Source organism: Manis javanica, chromosome 6 (assembly GCF_040802235.1).
Source record: "Manis javanica isolate MJ-LG chromosome 6, MJ_LKY, whole genome shotgun sequence".
Lineage (NCBI taxonomy): Eukaryota > Metazoa > Chordata > Mammalia > Pholidota > Manidae > Manis > Manis javanica.
In genome coordinates, this window is record NC_133161.1 from 138724326 (window position 1) to 138742808 (window position 18483).

The 18483-nt window shown below is 43.2% G+C and overlaps 2 protein-coding genes and 1 long non-coding RNA gene across 11 annotated transcripts in view; 1 reads left to right on the forward strand and 2 right to left on the reverse strand.

Moving 5' to 3' along the window:
* The window catches only part of DCPS (decapping enzyme, scavenger), a 38546-nt gene extending 38219 nt beyond the window's left edge, over positions 1 to 327 (reverse strand). For both annotated transcript variants that reach the window (XR_012132642.1, XM_017663572.3), the window contains exon 1: positions 92 to 327. Coding sequence is in view for 1 of the 2 variants with exons in the window: in XM_017663572.3 (XP_017519061.2) it covers positions 92 to 292 (201 nt within the window). In the remaining variant the exon portion in view is untranslated. The remainder of the gene's footprint in view (positions 1 to 91) is intronic.
* Positions 325 to 6928, forward strand: LOC140850016 (uncharacterized). Of its 3 annotated transcripts, XR_012132644.1 has the most exons (3): positions 478 to 643; positions 1304 to 1345; positions 6493 to 6928. It is a non-coding gene; the product is annotated as an uncharacterized lncRNA (long non-coding RNA). The 3 variants fall into 3 exon arrangements; XR_012132645.1 differs by lacking the exon at positions 1304 to 1345 and having other exon boundaries at positions 325 to 511; XR_012132643.1 differs by having other exon boundaries at positions 478 to 1345.
* On the reverse strand, positions 6544 to 18349 carry TIRAP (TIR domain containing adaptor protein). Of its 6 annotated transcripts, XM_037000814.2 has the most exons (7): positions 18019 to 18349; positions 17470 to 17589; positions 11331 to 11457; positions 10457 to 10580; positions 10121 to 10279; positions 8132 to 8734; positions 6544 to 7525 (listed from the first exon to the last, which is right to left on the reverse strand). In XM_037000814.2, exons 5-7 carry the CDS (start codon positions 10185 to 10187, stop codon positions 7506 to 7508), a joined length of 690 nt encoding a protein of 229 aa, XP_036856709.1. In that variant the 5' UTR covers positions 10188 to 10279; positions 10457 to 10580; positions 11331 to 11457; positions 17470 to 17589; positions 18019 to 18349; the 3' UTR covers positions 6544 to 7505. The 6 variants fall into 6 exon arrangements, with proteins under 6 accessions (XP_036856709.1, XP_036856710.1, XP_073095623.1 ...); XM_037000815.2 differs by lacking the exon at positions 17470 to 17589; XM_073239522.1 differs by lacking the exon at positions 17470 to 17589 and having other exon boundaries at positions 11217 to 11457.
* Positions 18350 to 18483: the final 134 nt, after the last annotated feature.

An 18483-nucleotide genomic window follows, 5' to 3' on the forward strand; every position in this document is an offset into this window, starting at 1 on the left:
AATGCGATTGGTATTTTCCGGCCGAGCTCGGGGAAAAAAACCCGCCTCCAGGGCGGTGATTGGCTCCCACCCCAGGGCTGCCTAATGGTACCTTCCCGTGTAGGAAAATGATTTTGTCCCGCGCAGACTCCCTCAGCACTTTTTTCACTCTAAAGCCGGAGAAGGGTAAGCGGACAGGGGTAGAGGTGCCATTCCCAACGCTTGCTTCCTTTTTCTCTGTGCTGGGGGCTTCCGCCTCCTCCGCATCTGGGTCGCGCTTTCTCTTGCTGCGTTGAGGCGCTGGGTCCGCCATGCTGCCGGCAGGAGCTGTGCGCCTGCGCAAATCCCAGCCGCGGCCCCGCCCCTCCCGGGCCGCCGGGGCGCTCGCGGACTACAGCTCCCGCCGTGCTCCGCGTCGGAGCCCGCAGCTCGGGCTGCGGGAAGCCTCGGGGCGCTGCTCCCTGTGCCTCGGGGCAGGTTGCTGCCGGTTGTCCCGTCTGGCCACGAGTTGAGGCTGTTGCTGAGAGAAGAGGTAGGAAGGTAGCGAGTTCCTCAGCAGGCGGCTTAGTGGTGCGCCCTGGAAGGCACCCCCGGCCGCCCCTGGGGCCCGAGGAGGAAGACGCATTTTGGATCAGCGAATGCTTTGACACCTTGTTTGAATTTAGTAAGAATTACACCAACATCGATTAGTTGGCGTGGAAGGAATGTTTCTGAAACAAATCTGTTAAGCCAATCTTTTTGTTTGTTTTATTTTGGTATCATTAGTGTACAATTACATGAGGAACATTGTTTACTAGACTCCCCCCATCACCAAGTCCCCCCGACAAACTCCATTACAGTCACTGTCCATCAGCGTAGTAAGATGTTGAAGAATCACTGCTTGTCTTCTCTGTGTTGTACAGCCCTCCCTGTGCCCCCCCATTATGCATGCTAATCGTAATGCCCCCTTTCTTCCCCCCACCCCTTATCCCTTCCTTCCCATCCATCCTCCCCAGTCCCTCTCCCTTTGGTAACTGTTGGTCCATTCTTGGGTTCTGTGAGTCTGCTGTTTTGTTCCTTCAGTTTTTGCTTTGTTCTTATACTCCACATATGAGTGAAATCATTTGGTACTTGTCTTTCTCCGCCTGGCTTATTTCACTGAGCATAATACCCTCTAGCTCCATCCATGTTGTTGTGAATGGTAGGATTTGTTTACTACTTATGGCTGAATAATATTCCATTGTGTGTATGTACCACATCAAGAAGCCAATCTTATATGTCTTGGTCGATTTTTTTATAGAGCGCTCTTAACTATTCCCATTTTCCCCCATTTTCATGTGTTCAGTTGTTTTCGTTACAGACTCAATACTGCTTGCTGAAAAGAAAGGTGAGTGAACAGGGGCAGAAATATATTTTTACCACCTGCTTGTTTTCTTCCAGACTGCTTGTTTTCTGCCCCGTGTATCTGTCTAGCTTGTGGGTGTACCTGCTTTGCTATACAGGAATGTGATTTGCAGCATGAATATCCATCTACCAGAATTTCTTTTCTTTGGCCCTATAAATATGTCATATAATTAGACAATTTCTCCCTTTGTAACATTTTGTGTGCGTGTGGTTATTACTTCTGTCTAGTCCATTTTTCCTTGGTATTTGACAGATCTCAATTTTGTAAAGATTTGATATAGCAAGTTTTAGTTATAAATTTTATTTTCAGCAAATGTCAGTTTTATTTTGAGTTTGTTTTTCCAAACAAATCTAATTGGGGAGGCAATTTTTGTATACTTCAGTCAGTGGGTAACAAAGCCTATTGTATGTCAACAGCATTTTGCTTTGGGTTCTTTCTACCAGAAATATGTATTATGAGTTGGATAAAGGTAATTGTGTTGTGAGGCAGAGCATTAGAGACTTAGGATCCAGAATAATTATCTTCAGCCAAAAACATTTGCTACTTGTCTGCAAGTTTCCTGGAGACATCCCCACTTTCTAGGGGTATCCAGTAAGAGCTTATTAATTTAAGTATGTAAGACTAGAACAAATTCTCCTCGAGGGTAAACTATAACAGCAAAACCGCTAAACTCCAAGGCCCTGATCTTATGAAAATTTATAAGAAGGCTTTCTCTTTTTTTCTTCCTTTTCTCCTTCCTTCCTCTCTTTGTTCCTTTCTCCTTTACTGTCATTCTTGCTTTTTGCTTTCTTGCTACTGGAAAGAGAATTTAAGCAGAGTAGCTATGTTTTAACAAAAAGAGCCCTGAGTTGGATTCATGCAGTCAGGCTCCAGTGCTGACTAGTTGTCCAACTTTGGGGAAGTCACTAACCCTCTCTAGGCCTCCATTTCCTATGTGCCAGACATTCTCAGTCCTGAACAGGACAGAGGAAAGTTAGGCTTTCATAGAATTTATATTCAAGTGGACATGAGGTGAACAACTATGATAATTGTAGATAATGATAAAATGCTTTGTAAAGAATAAAACAGGACAGTGTGATAGAAAAAGTGGGATTGGGATTAGATAAAATGTTCTGGGGTGACTGCTCAGGAAATGACATTGAACTGACACTTTGATGAAATATTCAGAAAGTTCTCAAATCCCTCCCCCTCTCTGGGTTTGGTAGAAAGCCAAGGAGACAAAGTTTCTGTTAAGGCTTCAAGAATATAAAGGAATCACAAGGTGCTTGGGTGCTTGAGATTAAAACAATGTAACAATGTATTCCCTGCCCACCAGGACTCAGTGGTATGGAGCAGCTTGTTAATCATAGTCATGGAAGCCCATTCGTTTATAATATGGTATCCGGGTAACCTTTACAGAAATAGATTAAAATATAACTAGAATCCTGAATACACCTATAGTGACCTAATAGCTCCTACTGCAAGTTTCTGGGTGCTGACTCCCCCCTTAACTTTGTAGTAAATGTATAAAAGGCACGACCCTGCTGTACTCAGGTCTCAGACCTTTGGAGATCACTCTCCTCTGAGACCGCCGGCGTAAAATAAACCTCCACCCTCCAAGACCTCTGAGTGCCACCTGGTTCTTCCGTCAGCGATCCAGTCCAGGCTTTCCGTTTTTCTGTAACAACTTGAATAATGAGAAGGAACCAGTCATGTAGAGAGATCAGGAAAGTTTATTTCAGGCAGAGTAGGCATCAGATGTTAAAGACCCTAAAGCAGTAATGAGGTTGACATTTTTTCGAAATGGTCATGGCCCTTATGCTAGAAGGTAGTGAGCAAAGGAGAGAAATGATACTGCAGAGAAGTTTATTCATTAGTGGCAAATTCATGAACATATGTATAATTCTGATTAATATACCCATTCTGTCAGAATTCTACTGACTCTTAGGAAGCCCCAGCCCAAGATGACCTATTAGAACGGCAGACAGCAGAATGCAAGGGACCTTTACTGCAGCACTGTAGACCTTCACTAGGCTTTAGAGGCATTTGTCTGTTAATGACTGTTGATTTCAGCTTGTTTGGAAACAGAAGGTTCTGCACTGTCCCATCCAATGGCCACTAGCCACATGTAGCTGTTTACTTTTAAATAAATTCAAATTAGATAAATATGAAAATTCAGTTCTGCATTCATACAGCCACTTTTCAAGTACTTGAGACCACCCATGGCTAGTGCCTACCACATTGGACAGCACAGGTGTGGACTGTTTGATCATCCAGAAAGTTCAACTGGACAGGGCTGTAGTAGGTTATTACTGGGAAGCTCTATCCATAAGCCTCAGGTCCTTCCATCTTCCTGAAGAATCTCAACATTTCTCCCACATCTTATTTTTTTAGTTTGAAGAAGGACTGACACTTCCATTTCAGACATAATGACAGACTAGATAACCTAAACACAAGTTGGCTAAATATATCTGAATATTCTGGATGCAAAACTTAAAATATCCTTGTGCTTACATTTCTGGCCTCTCAAGAAAACAAAATTTTCAGAAACGAAAAATGTGGGAACACAAATCAATGGAATGACAAGTGGATATTGAAGCTGAAGTTCTAAGAGTGACAGCTGGTGTCTAGAAATCTAGAGCCTTGGGCTTTAAATGTGATGTTTAAGACACAGGAGGTAACCTGTGTTTGGTGCAAGGTGAAGAATTGGAAAAGAACTTGACATAGAACCAAGATCTCTCAAAGTCCACCACCTCAACGAAAGGGACAACTTTTTTTATTTTTTATTTTTAATAATAAAACAAAAGCTCTTCTCCACTAAAAGAGACAAAGCTCCAATATCCTTCTGCATAACACAGAAAGATGAAACTAAAGTTTTTGTTTTGCAAATTACCTGATTTTCTTTATAGAAACCCAATAAAATGTATGGTCTTATGGAATAATTTAGTGGGTTGCTTAATGTTAGATCAATATGCAAAATAAATTTCAATCATCTCTACCAGTAACAGATATAAAATATAATTAAAAAATACCTTTTATAGCAGCAACAGAAAATACGTTCCTTAGTAGTAAGGAACAAATATAATAAAAGATGTGACTGACCAACATGGACAAGATTATGAAGCTTTACTGAAATATATTTAGAGATGTCAATAAGGGAGACATACCATTTTTATGGAGAGAAAGATTCAATACCATGAAAACATCTCTTTTTCATAAATTAATCTCTCAGTTCAATGTAAGCACAATAAAAATAGTAAGGCATTTTCCTGGAACCTGGCAAACTGAATAAACAACTTAAATGAAAGAGTAAAGGAATAAGAAAAGGCAAAGTGATTTTGATGAATAAGAGTAGGAAAAACGGACCTACAGCTTGTCAAGGCTTATTAAAACCCACAGTAAGTGAATAGAGATATAGATATTACTGGAAACTGATTGTTTTTTCTATTATACTCTGCTTTATCAAAAGTAAAACATTTAAACTGTGCTACAGAAATTCAGATGTTGTCTTGCAATCTTTAAACAATAAATAAATGATTTGCCCCTAAAAAAAAAAAAACCACAGTAAGTGAGCCAGTCAGTTGCCACAAACACAAATGGAGGAGCCCCGAGAACCCCAGAGGAGACCCTGGTATAGGACAATACATGACAGCAGTGACCCCACAACCCGGGAAAGGATGGACTAGTCAGTAAATAATGGCTATTCAAATGGAGAAAAAAAAAAAATGGATCTCTGACTTAGAAGCCACAAGCAATAACAACAAAAACCGAATTTCTAGAGAAAAGCTGAGAATGATAAAAATTCAGAAAGGCCCAACAGGAGCAGCACAGAGATGGTAAGGTTTTGATTCTTAAACTGGGTGGTGGTACAGAGTGTACATGACATTATTCTTTAGTCCTTTTGTATATAATACAATTTATCATTACAAATATAAAACATGCAGATGGATTAAAGACCTAAATGTGAAATACTTCCTGAAGAAAATACAGGTGTGGGGAAGGATTTCCTAAATAAGAAAAAACATAAGACTACAAATAAGTAAAAGGTGTTATATTAAAAATAAAATTATTCTCTAAAAGATACTGTTAAATTGTCTTTTTTTTTTTAACTTCCAATAATTTACAGATAGATACTTAAATATGGAGGAATAAAATAATGCCTGGATTGGCTTCCAAGGGATCTGGGGGGGCAGAAATGAGGGTTATTATTGAACGGAGCTTGGCTCTGAGTTGGTAATTGTTCAAGGTGGGTGATGGGTATATGGGGATTCACCAAACTTCCTCTTTTCCTTTTAGAATATATATGTATAGTTTTTCATAAAAAAGGTAAAAAGAACTATATGACAATTGAGTACCAGATTTCACACACCAGATCAGCAAACATTTAAAAATCTGATCATTCTAAATGTCAGCAAGAACATGAAAAGGTGGGAACTCTAACACACCAATTTGGAAAAAAATTTCATCATGTAACAAAACTGGAGATGTGTATTCTTCACCCAGCTGTTCCCAATCCTGGCTAAATACCTGAAAATCTTGCTCATGGAAACATGTACAAAACTGTTCCCAGCCTCCTTGTTTGTAATGCAACAAACTGGAAACAACCAAATAACCATTTGTAAAAGAATGTGTGACTAGTGGCATACTGACATAATGGAATGAAAGTGAATTTACTGGAGTTACATCCATCAACATGGATAAGTCTTACGTAAGATAAAAAAAAGAATTTGCAGAATACAAACATTACCATACATACCATTTGTGTAAAGTATAAAACCACGTAAAAAATATGCTGTCAGGGATGTATGCATATGTAATTTCTTGAGAAAAGCTGAGAATGATAAAAGTTGAGAACAGTAACTTCTGGTGGGAGAAGAATGTAATTAAGGGCACAAAGGGAGCACCACAGAATTATAAGGTTTTGCTTCTTAAGCTGATGGTGGTACATGGTGTACATTACGTTATTCTTTAGTCCTTTTGTATGGGTATAATTCATTATTACAAAAATAAACTTTTCACAATATGTAAAATATGAAATGTAGACTAATGTGTCAGTTATATCTCAAAAAATGCTGTGTGTATGTGTGTGTATATATATATATATATATATATATATATATATATATACTTTTTTTTTTTTTATTTTTCAGTAAAATGAGACACATGGTTGGGGGAAGTGAAAGAGAAGTGGCACAAAAGTACACCTTGGGGAAATGAGAAATTCATTTCGGTTCAACAGCAAACCTACTGAGAACCAACAAATGAAAACCTTGGCCTGTCTTACAAGGTACACGGTTATCCCCCAAGAGAAAAATGCCGATCCTCTCAGTGCAGAGGTGAAGGAGCTACTTTAAGGGCAGGAGTTCTAGCCAGAGCCCTGGTGAGGCCCCAAAGCCAGACCGCTGGTGGGCGGGCTTTCGAGCCCAGGTTCCCGGGCTGACTTCCCTCCTCTACCCCCACCGGCCCTGCCACCGGCTCCTCGCTCCCGCCCCACGCACGCCCTCCCCTCTCCGGTCTATTCAGAACGGTTTCTAGGTTTGACCTTTTAGCACGCATGCAATAAGAATAAATACAGCGCAGTGCTGAGTGCGTCTTTCATGTAGTTACTGGGAAACAGAGCATTAGTAGTGTGGGTGTGTTGTTTTCTCCTGGTGCCTGTTCAGGGCCTCCGCAGGCATCTGGGGAAACCATCCACGCTGAGCCACGCGGCGTAGGCTTCCTGCTCATTAACCAGATGGAGCACCTCTTCAGGAGGGATGCATCTGTACAGCAGTGCCCAATTCCTGGGGAAGCCAACTTAGGTATGTGCCAGCTTCATGTCCAATTTAGGCAGGAGGCAAACCATTGGTGACCATCTTGGTATCAGCATCTCCTACCGCCTCCAATTTCTGACTTCCCCATGGCCTTCCTGGGGAGTCCCCAACTTGCCCACGGCCCTCCTGGGGGAGTCCCCAGTTTGCCCACGGCTTTCCTGGGAAGCCCACAATAATGGAAGCCTAATGGGCAATCTGGTCCCAGGATCACATACAAAGCACTGCAAATGCTCGCTCCTTAATGCCTCGTCACATCTGCTTGAATCCAGCCCTGCAAGGCCCTGGGCTCTCTAATAAGTCTCTTTCCAGCTGTGTCCAACCTGCTGGGTCCCATGGTGATACAAGAGGTGTCAGCTAAAGGTCTGCAGATCTGAAAGAGACCAAACAGGATCACATGGCCTGTCACCCTCCCCTAATCCATTTTCCCCAGTGGGTCTCTGCCTCTTCTGCTTTTTATCTATTTTGTTTCCAAATCTACTGTAATATAATGCCCCTCCCCTGGATACAGTTATCCTTGGCAACTGTTTCCTATTACTTGTACCATTTTGCCTTACTAGACCAATGACCCTCCTGGCATTTTCCCAGCTCTTGGTGGACATCTCCAACCCGACCTCAGTGACCGAAACCTAATACTATGAATATTAATGATGATAATAATGGCTGCTGTTTATTGAGGACTTGATATGTGCTGCCTGCTAGGAGTACTTTACCTGTGCCAGGCCATGTACTGAACACTTACTTAGTGTAGATACTAATTTATATAGGTATATCTGTATATACTTTTCAGGTGTACAGTGTCATTCTCATTTTACCAGTGAGGAGACCCAGGCACAGAGGGGTTAAATAACTTGCCTAAGTCTTTTCCAGAGTGTTCATTTTGCACTCCTAGGCTACAGTGGCTGTCTCTTAAAAGCCAAAGCAGATCAGACACTGTGGCTGAACCCCCTTCCCTCTCTACCCTCCTCCCATGGCTTACAACGCAAGACAGCTTCTCTGACTTGGCGAAAGCCACCATCAGGGCCCCGGCCATCCACGAAGTACATGAAGCGCAGCTCAGCGGGGTAGGCGGCTCTGGTGAGGCCTGACATCAGCGGGATGGTACGGCCCTCTGCCCCAGGGGCCTCACTCAGGGCTTGCAGCATCTGGTACCTGCACCAAGGGTCCCGGAGGAAGCCCGGGGTGATGAGCAGCACGCGGCAATGGCTGCTGCTCAGTGCCTGGCACAGCTCGGACACGATGGCGCCACCTGGGGTTGCATCCCGGAGCTGCAGGAAGCAGCGCAGGCTGGCACTGCTGTCCTCCAGGTAGGACACCAGTTCCTGGGCAACCACCAGGTCCTCCTCACTGTGGCACACGCAGACATCATAGTCCTTGCTCCAGCGGCCACTGCCACTGCCACTGCTGGTGCCGCCGCTGCTGGTGCCCACGTGTGCTGGTGGGGGAGTGGGGGACCGGGCTGAGCCGTGGCCCAGGGATGGCCGGCGGTCCTGGGAGCTCGGCTGAGGAACGTCACTAGGGGGACTTCCTGGGGATTCGGGCCTCTTACTGGGCTTCTTCGACATTGCCTGCCTGAACCAGTCTGTGGGGGAGAAACACTGCTCAGGCCTGGTATTCTCACCAGGCAGCCTCCTCACACCCGGCAGAGAAGGGCCCATCTCCTGCACTGGCAAGCAACCCCAGCTCTGTAATTTTGTGCACCCTTCAGGGCCTACCTAAAAGTTCCCACTAACTATAAAGGTAGTGGCTTTAAAAGCTCTGGCTGTTCTGTAAGTCCTGGAGATGTAATATACAGCGTAGTGACTCTATTTTAATGATACTGTATCACGTATTTTAAAGTCACTAAGAGAGTAGATTTTAAAAGTTCATATCACAGGGAAAAAATTCTGTAACTATGGATGGAGATGGATGTTAACTAGACTTACCATGGTGATCATTTCATAATACATAAAAATATTGAATCATTATATCATACATCTGAAACTAATGTATGTCAATTATACCTTGATAATTTTTTTAAAAGCCTTTGGTATAACAGTATGAAAAGAAGAAAGAAAGAAATGAACAAACTCTGGCTGTTTACCAGACTGATTAGGAAAGGTGGCTTTGCTCTCTCCAGGCCCTTCTATTTCTGGCACCCTCAGCCTACCCTAACCAGAACTCACCACTAGAGCTGACGAGTCATCCTTTTGAGAGTCTGTAAGTAGAGCTATGTGAAGCTAGTAAGGATCAAGCAGACCCCAAACTCGTTTTCACCAGAGGGAAGAGGATTTAGATTCAGGGGGACTACCCATTATAGGAGGCCAAGATGGGGAGGGATGGCATCCGTTTGGCCCTAGCTTGTTGCAGAATGGGTAAAACAAAAGCTTGGAGGGGGGCTGCTACTCAGAGCTCCTGAGGGGTCAGGTAGAGATCTGAGTGTGGACTGATACTTGTTTTCTGTATGGCCTTAAGTCAGTCTATGTCTCCCTTTCCTCATCTGTAAAATGGGTTCGTTTTAGTTGTTAAAGATTAACTGAGGTAATGCAGTGTCTGGTATATTGTAAATACTCCATAATGATACCAACTCAGCTTCCCCGGATTTTGAAAGGGACAGACAGTTTGGTGTTCTGGGGAGTGACTGGTTTCCTCTCTCTGCTTGGCTCCCTCGCCTGAATTGTTCTTCTGGGGGATTTAGAGACAAGAGACACAATCCTAAGCGCTCAGCACAATGGTTTGCAGCCTGGAAAGATTAGCCGACACACCTGGAAAGCCCGTGAACAAAAGGGCGGAGGGTTCCACTGATGAGTACCATCTCTCTTCCCTTGCCACAAAGCATCTGGGCACCGAGGGCAAGGCAGGCCCCCAGCACCAGCCTCCCTGCTCTCTCCCCTGTGTTTGGGCCAGGCAGCGCTCCCACCTCGCCAGGAGGGATCCTGAGGACTCACAGGAGGAACGAGAGTGGAATGAGGAGTCTGCTTCTGCTTACCAGCCATCTTGCCCAGAGGCTTCCTGGGCCGGGAGCGAGGAGCTGGGCAGGAGGTTGACGATGCCATAATGTTGGGCTCAAAACTAACCTCGTGAGCCCAGGCATTGGTAATGCGGCAGAAGAGAGGGGACCCAGTCTTGACGTCATGAAACAGCCATCCTACGAGAGACAGAGGATCACAAAGGCAATGGGATGGATTTTCTTTCTCTCCTAATGCCTGACAGAGGCTCAGTCTCTAAGTGGGTCCCTCATCCTTTATGGGATAGGAACAGACACCACTGTGGCTGGAGCTGATTTCTAGACAAACCCAGATCCGTGCAGTGTAGTCAGACTTACAGAGTATGAGCTCAGCATGACCAGCAGAATGACGGTTCTCTGCTCCACCGGGGCCGAGGTGCATTCAATATCTGGGGAAGGGCAGCTGGCAGGCAGCTCTTTAGAGGGACTTTCTGTGGAAATGCTGAAATTAGAGAAGGACTGTTGCTTTTTGGACAAGTAATTATGTGTCGAGGTGACAAATACTGAGCAATACAGAGAGAGAGCACATGCAAGAAACCTAGAGAGTCCTTCCCTCCAAATCCCCTGAATACTTCCCTCCATCCACGCATCCATCCATCCACCCATCCCTCTCCTTCTCTCCTCCTTCCCTCCCTTCTCTTCTCCCTCAGCTGTCAGCTCAGGGAAGTAGTGTCACATAGTGGTGAAGACTACAGACTCACAGGCACAGTGCCTGGATTCCCACCTCTTATTAACAGGGGCCTTTGGCAAGCTACTTAATCTTGCTAAGCTTTACCTTTTCCATCTGTGAACCTGGTGGTCATTATTGTGAAGATTACATTAGATAATTTGTGTAAAGTGCTAGTGGCTCAGCATCTAATGCTCAGAAATTGTGTTAGTTAATATGAATTTAAAATAATCTAGATATTGGAGAGAGATACTATATTCACGGTTTAAGAGACTAAGTATTGTACTTAGTTCTCCCCAAACTAATCTTTAGATCAATGCCACCCCAAATTCGAGAAGGTTTTTGTTTTGCAGGGGAAGAGACTGTCAAATTTCTCTACATTTCTATGGAAAAGCAAAGGACCAAGAATACCGTAGATGGGCAGTTTGCCATGTTGTCTTCCCACCATAATGACCAGGATGTCCCTGATGGTGGAGGCCCTTCAGCCTAGGTTTCTGGGAGGCCACTAGGTGGGGCAGAGCCTACCCTGGTCCGAGATGGAGCCGCAATATTCCAGAAGTAATGACACTTCTGCAGACAAAGGGCTGGTGGAGAATGTGGCTCTGGAGCCGTGGAGCACATGGCAGAGGACTGCTTTCTCACTCTGACAGACCTGTAGTGGCCAAAACAAACCCCTTGGAAACTCACACAGAAACAACTCATATTATTAGACGCACTGAAATAAGAGGTTTTATAATTTAAAGAATGTCATTCAAGGTTGGACAATAATGCTTCATTCACTGCTTGCTGCTAAACACTCATGCTGAGCTGATGAATCTAAGGCAAGAGGTACTGATGATTCATGAAAAGTTTAAGAAAAAAAAAAGGAGAACTTAAACTTCAGCAGTGGGGGAGGACAGAAAAGAAGAGGTGGAATGCTTGTGGGAACCAGAGATACATTTGACAGTGAAAAGCAGTTCATTGCTAAGCCACCCAAAGTGACACAGACGGTAGTGTGTATACGTTTCCTTTCCTCTCTGACGTTGTTTGCGTTTCAGACAGACTAAGTTGCCGGTTGAATTTAAAAGTGCCACATAACCACTGTTAGGTGTTGAAATCCTTTTCCTGGCTGCCTCTGCACATCTTCATTTCAACCGTTCCGGGTGTCCGTATTTTCCCCCCAAGAGTAGACATTATGTCTCTTAGTTTTTATATTAAATATGTTTTCAACTGTGTTTTTTGTTTTTTTTTGAGAGGGCATCTCTCATATTTATTGATCAAATGGTTGTTAACAACAGTACAATTCTGTATAGGGGAGTCAATGCTCAATGCACAATCATTAATCCACCCCCAGCCTATCAATTGTGTTTTAATTTTTAGGTTCTTAATTTGGCCTTACACTTACAAACTGGAGAAGCATTTGATATTTTTAATGCTAACCATAAATTTCTAAGGGTTAGAAATTAACACTTTAATCATTAAGAGATGTAGATTGAAAAGTTTCAGTTTCTCATGGTATGAAACGACTTGCCCTTCTGGTAATATATGCCAAATTTTGGTAATTGCCTTTTCATTGCTTGGTTAAGAAGAAATATAATTGCCCCACAGCATGTGTCACTAGGCGTGGGGTGGTATGAGCCATGTGACTAATGTTATGGAAAAATTTAAACACAGGAAAATTATAGCATCTTTGACATTGGAAAATTGGGCAAGATGGCAGATAAGTTCCATGAATCATACACACGGTCTACTTCCTGGAGCCTCAAACCCCACTGTACCTTCCTTGCTACTGTCTAGTTCTTGTACAGCACAGGGTGTGGAGGTATCACACTTCAATCTTTACAAGATTCAGTCATAGCCATATATCAAGATACAGGAGACATAGTCGTCTAACAGATTAGAAGATAAAGATCCCAAATATTCAACTGGAAAGTCTAATCACTACCTGTATATTCTCTGATTAGTTGTGTGGCCTTACATGTAGTCACTTTTCCTTGTGCCTTTTAGAAATTCATAAAGTAGAATGATACCCAGAGACCAGCTTTGTAGATAATTACAAACACTTAACAGAAAGTTAGCAAAGAGCTTCATCAAAAAAAGCAGCAGCCTGAGACCTTTAGTGTTTTTCACAATACTTTTTTCAATATTATATGCAGAACCTAAGAGTGGTCTCTAACTGACAATAATACATGAGAGAAATATTTTCATTGTATAAAATTCAAAGTGTTTTAAGTATTACCCAATATCTGTTTTCCAATATCTATTATATAGGGAACATCCTAAAACCTATGAAGGCATATGATTAGTATGTATATCTTATATAATTCATATTACATTTTTGTTAAGCTGGAATCACTATCTATGGCAGGCGGGAAAATGGTACCTCAAAGATGTTCACATCCTAATCCTCAGAACCAGTGAATATGCTACCTTACGTGGCAAAAGTGGACTTTGCGGATGTGATTAAGGATCTTGAGGTGGGAAGATTATCCTGGATTATCCAGCTGAGCCAAATGCAACCACACAGGTCTTATGAGAGAAAGGTAGGAGGGTTGGAATAAGGGAGGGAGAGGCCTGGGTCCTGGGGGACCACAAGCCAGGAATGCAAGCCACCCCTAGAAACTGGAAAGGGCAAGCACCTCAATTCTTCCCTAGAGCATCCAGGAGGAACGCAGTCTTGCTGATCCAAATGTGTGTCATATTCAGCGACTAAATTTGTGATAATTTGTTACAGAAGCAATAGGAAACTAATCCACTACCTTTGATTGTATGTCAGGCTAATGAATGGAGAAAGGACTGAATGTGCAGAAAACTGGTCTGTTTACAGGCTTAAATTACTTGCAAGTTTTTCACTTCTTTGCTAAATTAGTTCTCGCCTCCACTTCCCTTGATTTTGACTTTAAATTAAGGACAAGGGTTCCAAAGGCTAAGTTTTCTTCTGAAACACTTGCTGAAACACTTGGGGCAGGATTCATTAGGACTTGAAGGTCAATGTCACTTCAAGTGCTGAATTTAATTGTTAATAGCTTGACAGACGCAATACAGTGTTTTTAACAGTGGTTTGCAGACAGGGTGGACAGACCCTAGGGTGGCCCCTGTATTCACACCTGAGTGTGAGCAGGACCCATGAATTCTAACCAATGGAATATGACAAGGGAGTCAGATGTCACTGCCATGATTACATTAATTTGTATATATGTATGTATATACACGGGCACATCATATATAGTAACATAATCTTGAGTGTATATATGTATACACACAGATGTCGTATATTTACTATATATGAGATGCATATATAATATAGCACATATATGAATATGTGCACAGGTATGTATGTACATACACGTGTGTGGTAGTGTAAGTCCATCTTAGCAACCTGGAGAGAGACTCCCTTGCTGACTTTGAAGAAGTTGCCTTGTTGTGAGAGGACCAGGTGTCAAGGAACCGGGGGCAGCCTTCAGAACCTAAGAGTGGTCTCTAGCTGACAGCCAGCAAGGAAACAAGACCCCAGTTGTACAACTGCAAGCAGGTGAACTCTGCCCACAAACAGCTGGAGGGAGCTTGGTAGTGGATCTTTACCCATCTGAGTCTCTGCAGTCAGGTGAGACTCCAGCAGAAGACTCAGCCAAGCCTCGCCCAGGCCTTGATCCACAGAAACTATGAGATAATAAATAGGGGTTGGTTTGAGCTGCTACATTTGTGGTAATTTGCTAAGCAGAACAGAAAATGAACACAGGGCCCAACTGCAACAGTGGTTTAAAATGTCAGTTCCTGTGCCAAATCCTACATCTACTGAATTCAGTCTCTGGGCAGAAGGCTTGGGAAGCTAATTTTAAAACAGATACCCCAGGATTCTGATGTACACAAAGATTGGTCAAGTGGGCTACAACAATATTTCTCAAACCAAGCTGCAAATCATTGTCCTCTCAAGAGCTTTTAAAAAATACAGACACCCCTGGAAATTCTTACTCAGTAGTTGAGAAGTAGGGCCCAAGAATCTGTATTTTTTAAGAGCTTTCCAGGTAATTTTGATACAAGGAGCCACTAGTCTTGATTTATATTGTTACTTAGATTTATAAGCAGTGAAATAATTGAAAAGTGCCTGGCAAATTTTGGAACTGATTTTTATTATGAAATAAAATTCCAAACTACTGATTTTGCTATACAGTCTGATTTCAAATGGAACTCAAGCAGGCAGAAAAGTGCCATAGAAATCTGGTTCATTAACTGAAGTCTTGTCACTTGTATTACAATAAATCATACTTGCTGAATATATAGAAGGCACATATGCTGTCAGCACTACATTTTGTAAATTTTGAAGACATTAAAAAATGTCAAGAAACATACGTATGTGCACATATGCACATGTATGCATATAAGAGCACCCACTGTTTTAAATTTGATTATAAATCAAAAGTATTATTACTTTGGTTATTAAAATCTAAAACTTCAGCTGTATTTCAATCACATAGGAAAACCACTTACTGACTAAACATGAATGAGAAGCATTATAAATTAATATTGCTTTATTTTGCAAAAACTAGCAAATTGGTCTTTGAAAAACTTCAGTTTCTTAGTTTTAAAAAAGTCCCTTTGTTTTGAAACTCTATCATAAATGTAAAAATGGTCATTTTTAACTAAATGGATGTGAATTTACTTTTTATTTACTTTGCTGTAGGTCTCATGTAAATATGTAGGCATTGAACGTAATAGATTGTGTCCTCAGTGAATTTATAGATGGATACAATTTACAGATTATGCCAGTTATATACCCTTATACATTAGTCCCCTTTTGAGCTTATTAAATGACTACTTTTCATATATTTTTAAAAAAGGCTTTGGGAGCGTGGGATAGATAAAAATACCTCAAATTTTGAAGAACAATGATGAGAACTTCCACTACCAGAATAATGAAGAATTATAAAGCAACAGTAACTAAGGCAGAATGATACTGGTGTACAAGGATAGACAGTCTAATGGGAGCTCAGAGTGTCTAGAGACAGACCCACAGCTGTACAATCTCCTGATTTATGGCAAAGCTGGCACTGCAGGGCAGTGGGGAAAGATAAGCTTTTTAATACATGGTGCTGGGTCAATTTGGATGGCCTTGGGAGAAAAACTGAATCTTGACCCAAATCTCACATAATACAAAATTAATTTCAAATAGATAACAGATATAAGGGAGAATAATCATAAAGCTTTCAGAGGAAAATACAGATTATCTTCCTCAATCTCTCTGATTTTAAAAAACCGAGATATACTTGACATATAACATTATATTAGTTTCAGGTATACAAAATATGATTCCATATCTATATATTGCACATATGTATACATTGAGAAATTATCGTCACAGTAAGTCCAGTTAACATCCATCACCACACACAGTTAAAAAATTTCTTCTTGTGATGAGAACTTTGAAGATCTACTCTTTTAGCAACTTTCAATTATGCGATAGAGTACTATTTACAATAGTCACCATGCTGTACATTACATCCCCAGGACTTATTTCTTACAACTGGAAGCTTGTACCTTTTGACCACCTTCACCCATTCTTCTCCCCTCCTCCTCCCAGAGTAGGCAAATATAAACTGAATATAAATAATTATAAGGAAATAATGATAAATTGGACAATAAAATAAAGAACTTCTATTCATCAAAAGATATCATTAGAATGAAAAAGCAATCTCCTGAGAGATACATTTTTAAAGTATAGATCCAATAAATGTCTCATATCTAGAATATTTAAAAACTCTTACAAACTAGTAAGAAAAAGATAATCTGTTGGAAACATGGGCAGAAGATCTGAACAGTCTCTTCATGAAAACTATATCCAAATGCTCAATAGACATATGAAAAGATGCAGAATTCATTAGTCATCAGAGAAATGCAAATTAAAACCTCAGTGCAACACCACTACCCATGCACTCAGCAGAATGGCTATAATGAAAAAGACAACACCAAGTATTAGTAAGGATGGTGGGAGTGTAAATCTGTACAACCACTTAGAAAAAACTGTTTAGCATTATATACTAAAGCTGAATGTAAACACACCCAGCAATTCCACTCCTAGGAGTATGCCTAATAGATGTGTTTACATATGTTCACCAAAAGACAAATACAAGAAAGACTTACAGTACTATGTAACCCCAAACTGGAAACAACATGTGACCACCAATCCCAGTGTCCACTAGAATGCAGAAATAAATTGTGGTCTCTTTATACAGTGCAAAATCACACATCAATGAGAATAAATGAATTACTGCTAAATGCAACGTAGGCGAATCTCACATACTGCGTATAAAATGCCATTCATTGTAAGTATGCACATACGATCCCGTATGTCGAAAGCTCAAAACCAAATAAAACTCTTGTGATGTTCGAAGCCAGGAGTACAGTGAAAGTAGTGGGCGTAAAAGGGCTTCTGGAGTGCTACTAATGATTCATTTATTCCGGATGCAGGTTGCACAGAAAATGCTCACTGTAACTGGGTAAGCTGTATGCTTCTGATGTGTGCACTTTTCTGCAGGAGGGTTGTATTTCTTTTCTTTTGTTTTTTTTTAAGTTAAATAACCAGATGTGACTTCCTCTGACAGTCAGTCATTCCTGGCGCTGCATGACCCCTGGGCTCGGGGTGTCTGCTGTTGGCCACTCTGTACCTCCCGTCTCTCCTGGCACTTACCTGGGTGTGTTGTGGTTTCTCGTTTACTTTCTCCAGGAGCAGGATGAGCTTGGCCCTGTTCCATGCTGCCCCTTCTAGCCCTTCACACGTTGCCCAGCTCAGGGTAGATGTGAAACGAATCTGGGAGGAATGCCTCTATTGGTCATCACGCTAAATAAAGCCATGTTCTTGCCGAACCCCTGTCACAAATACCATCAGAGGAGCAGGGCAGGACGTGGGGAGACTGGGAGAAGCAGTGCCTGCAGTTAGACTCAAACAAGCGGGCTGAGCCAGGCTCTTCAACCCAAGGCAAACGGAGGGCCTCCCTGCCCCGGCTCCTTGGCGACAGAAAAGGCGACCGCTTTCTCGGAGGGCCTTTCCACCCTGCTTCCGCGTTCCGGGCGCCAGAGGCGGCCAGGTAAAGGTCGGGCAGGAAGGTGGTAAGCCGGGCCGGGTGCCGCGGGGATGGGGCTGGTCCGGGCCGGCGGGGGTTCTTGCAGACGCGGGCGGCTGGGCGCCGGGGTCCCCCTGCCCGCCGCACCCGGACACCCGGCCCAGCCGAGCGCTCACCTGCTTGCCGGCGGCCCCGGGTGGCGGCTCCCGCGCCGCGCCCGCCGCTCCGGCCGAGGGAAAGCGTCGCTCCGGCCCAGCCGACCGCCGGCCCCGCTCCCCCGGAAGCGGCGAGGAGGTCAGGCCCGCGGCCCCTCCTTTCCCGGGCCGAGCTTGACCCTGGACCGCGCCGGGCTGGGCCGGCTGGGGAAGTTGCGACGAGGGGCGGCCCGGCTCCCGGCTGCACGGGGGCGCCCCCGCCACTCAAGGCTGGGTCGCCTTCTCTCGGTGCCGCCCCCCTGCAGGCCATGGGGGCGACGGTGGGGAAGCTCCCACCCTGCAGGTAGGGGCGTGGGCACCTACGGAGCTCCATCCTGGGCAGACGCCGGGACAGGAGTCCTTGCCCCGAGTTCCCCCAAGCTCCACCGAGAAAACCTGAAGCCTCGGTCCTGTTCAATAATGAGAAGAAACCCTTATTTCATTTAT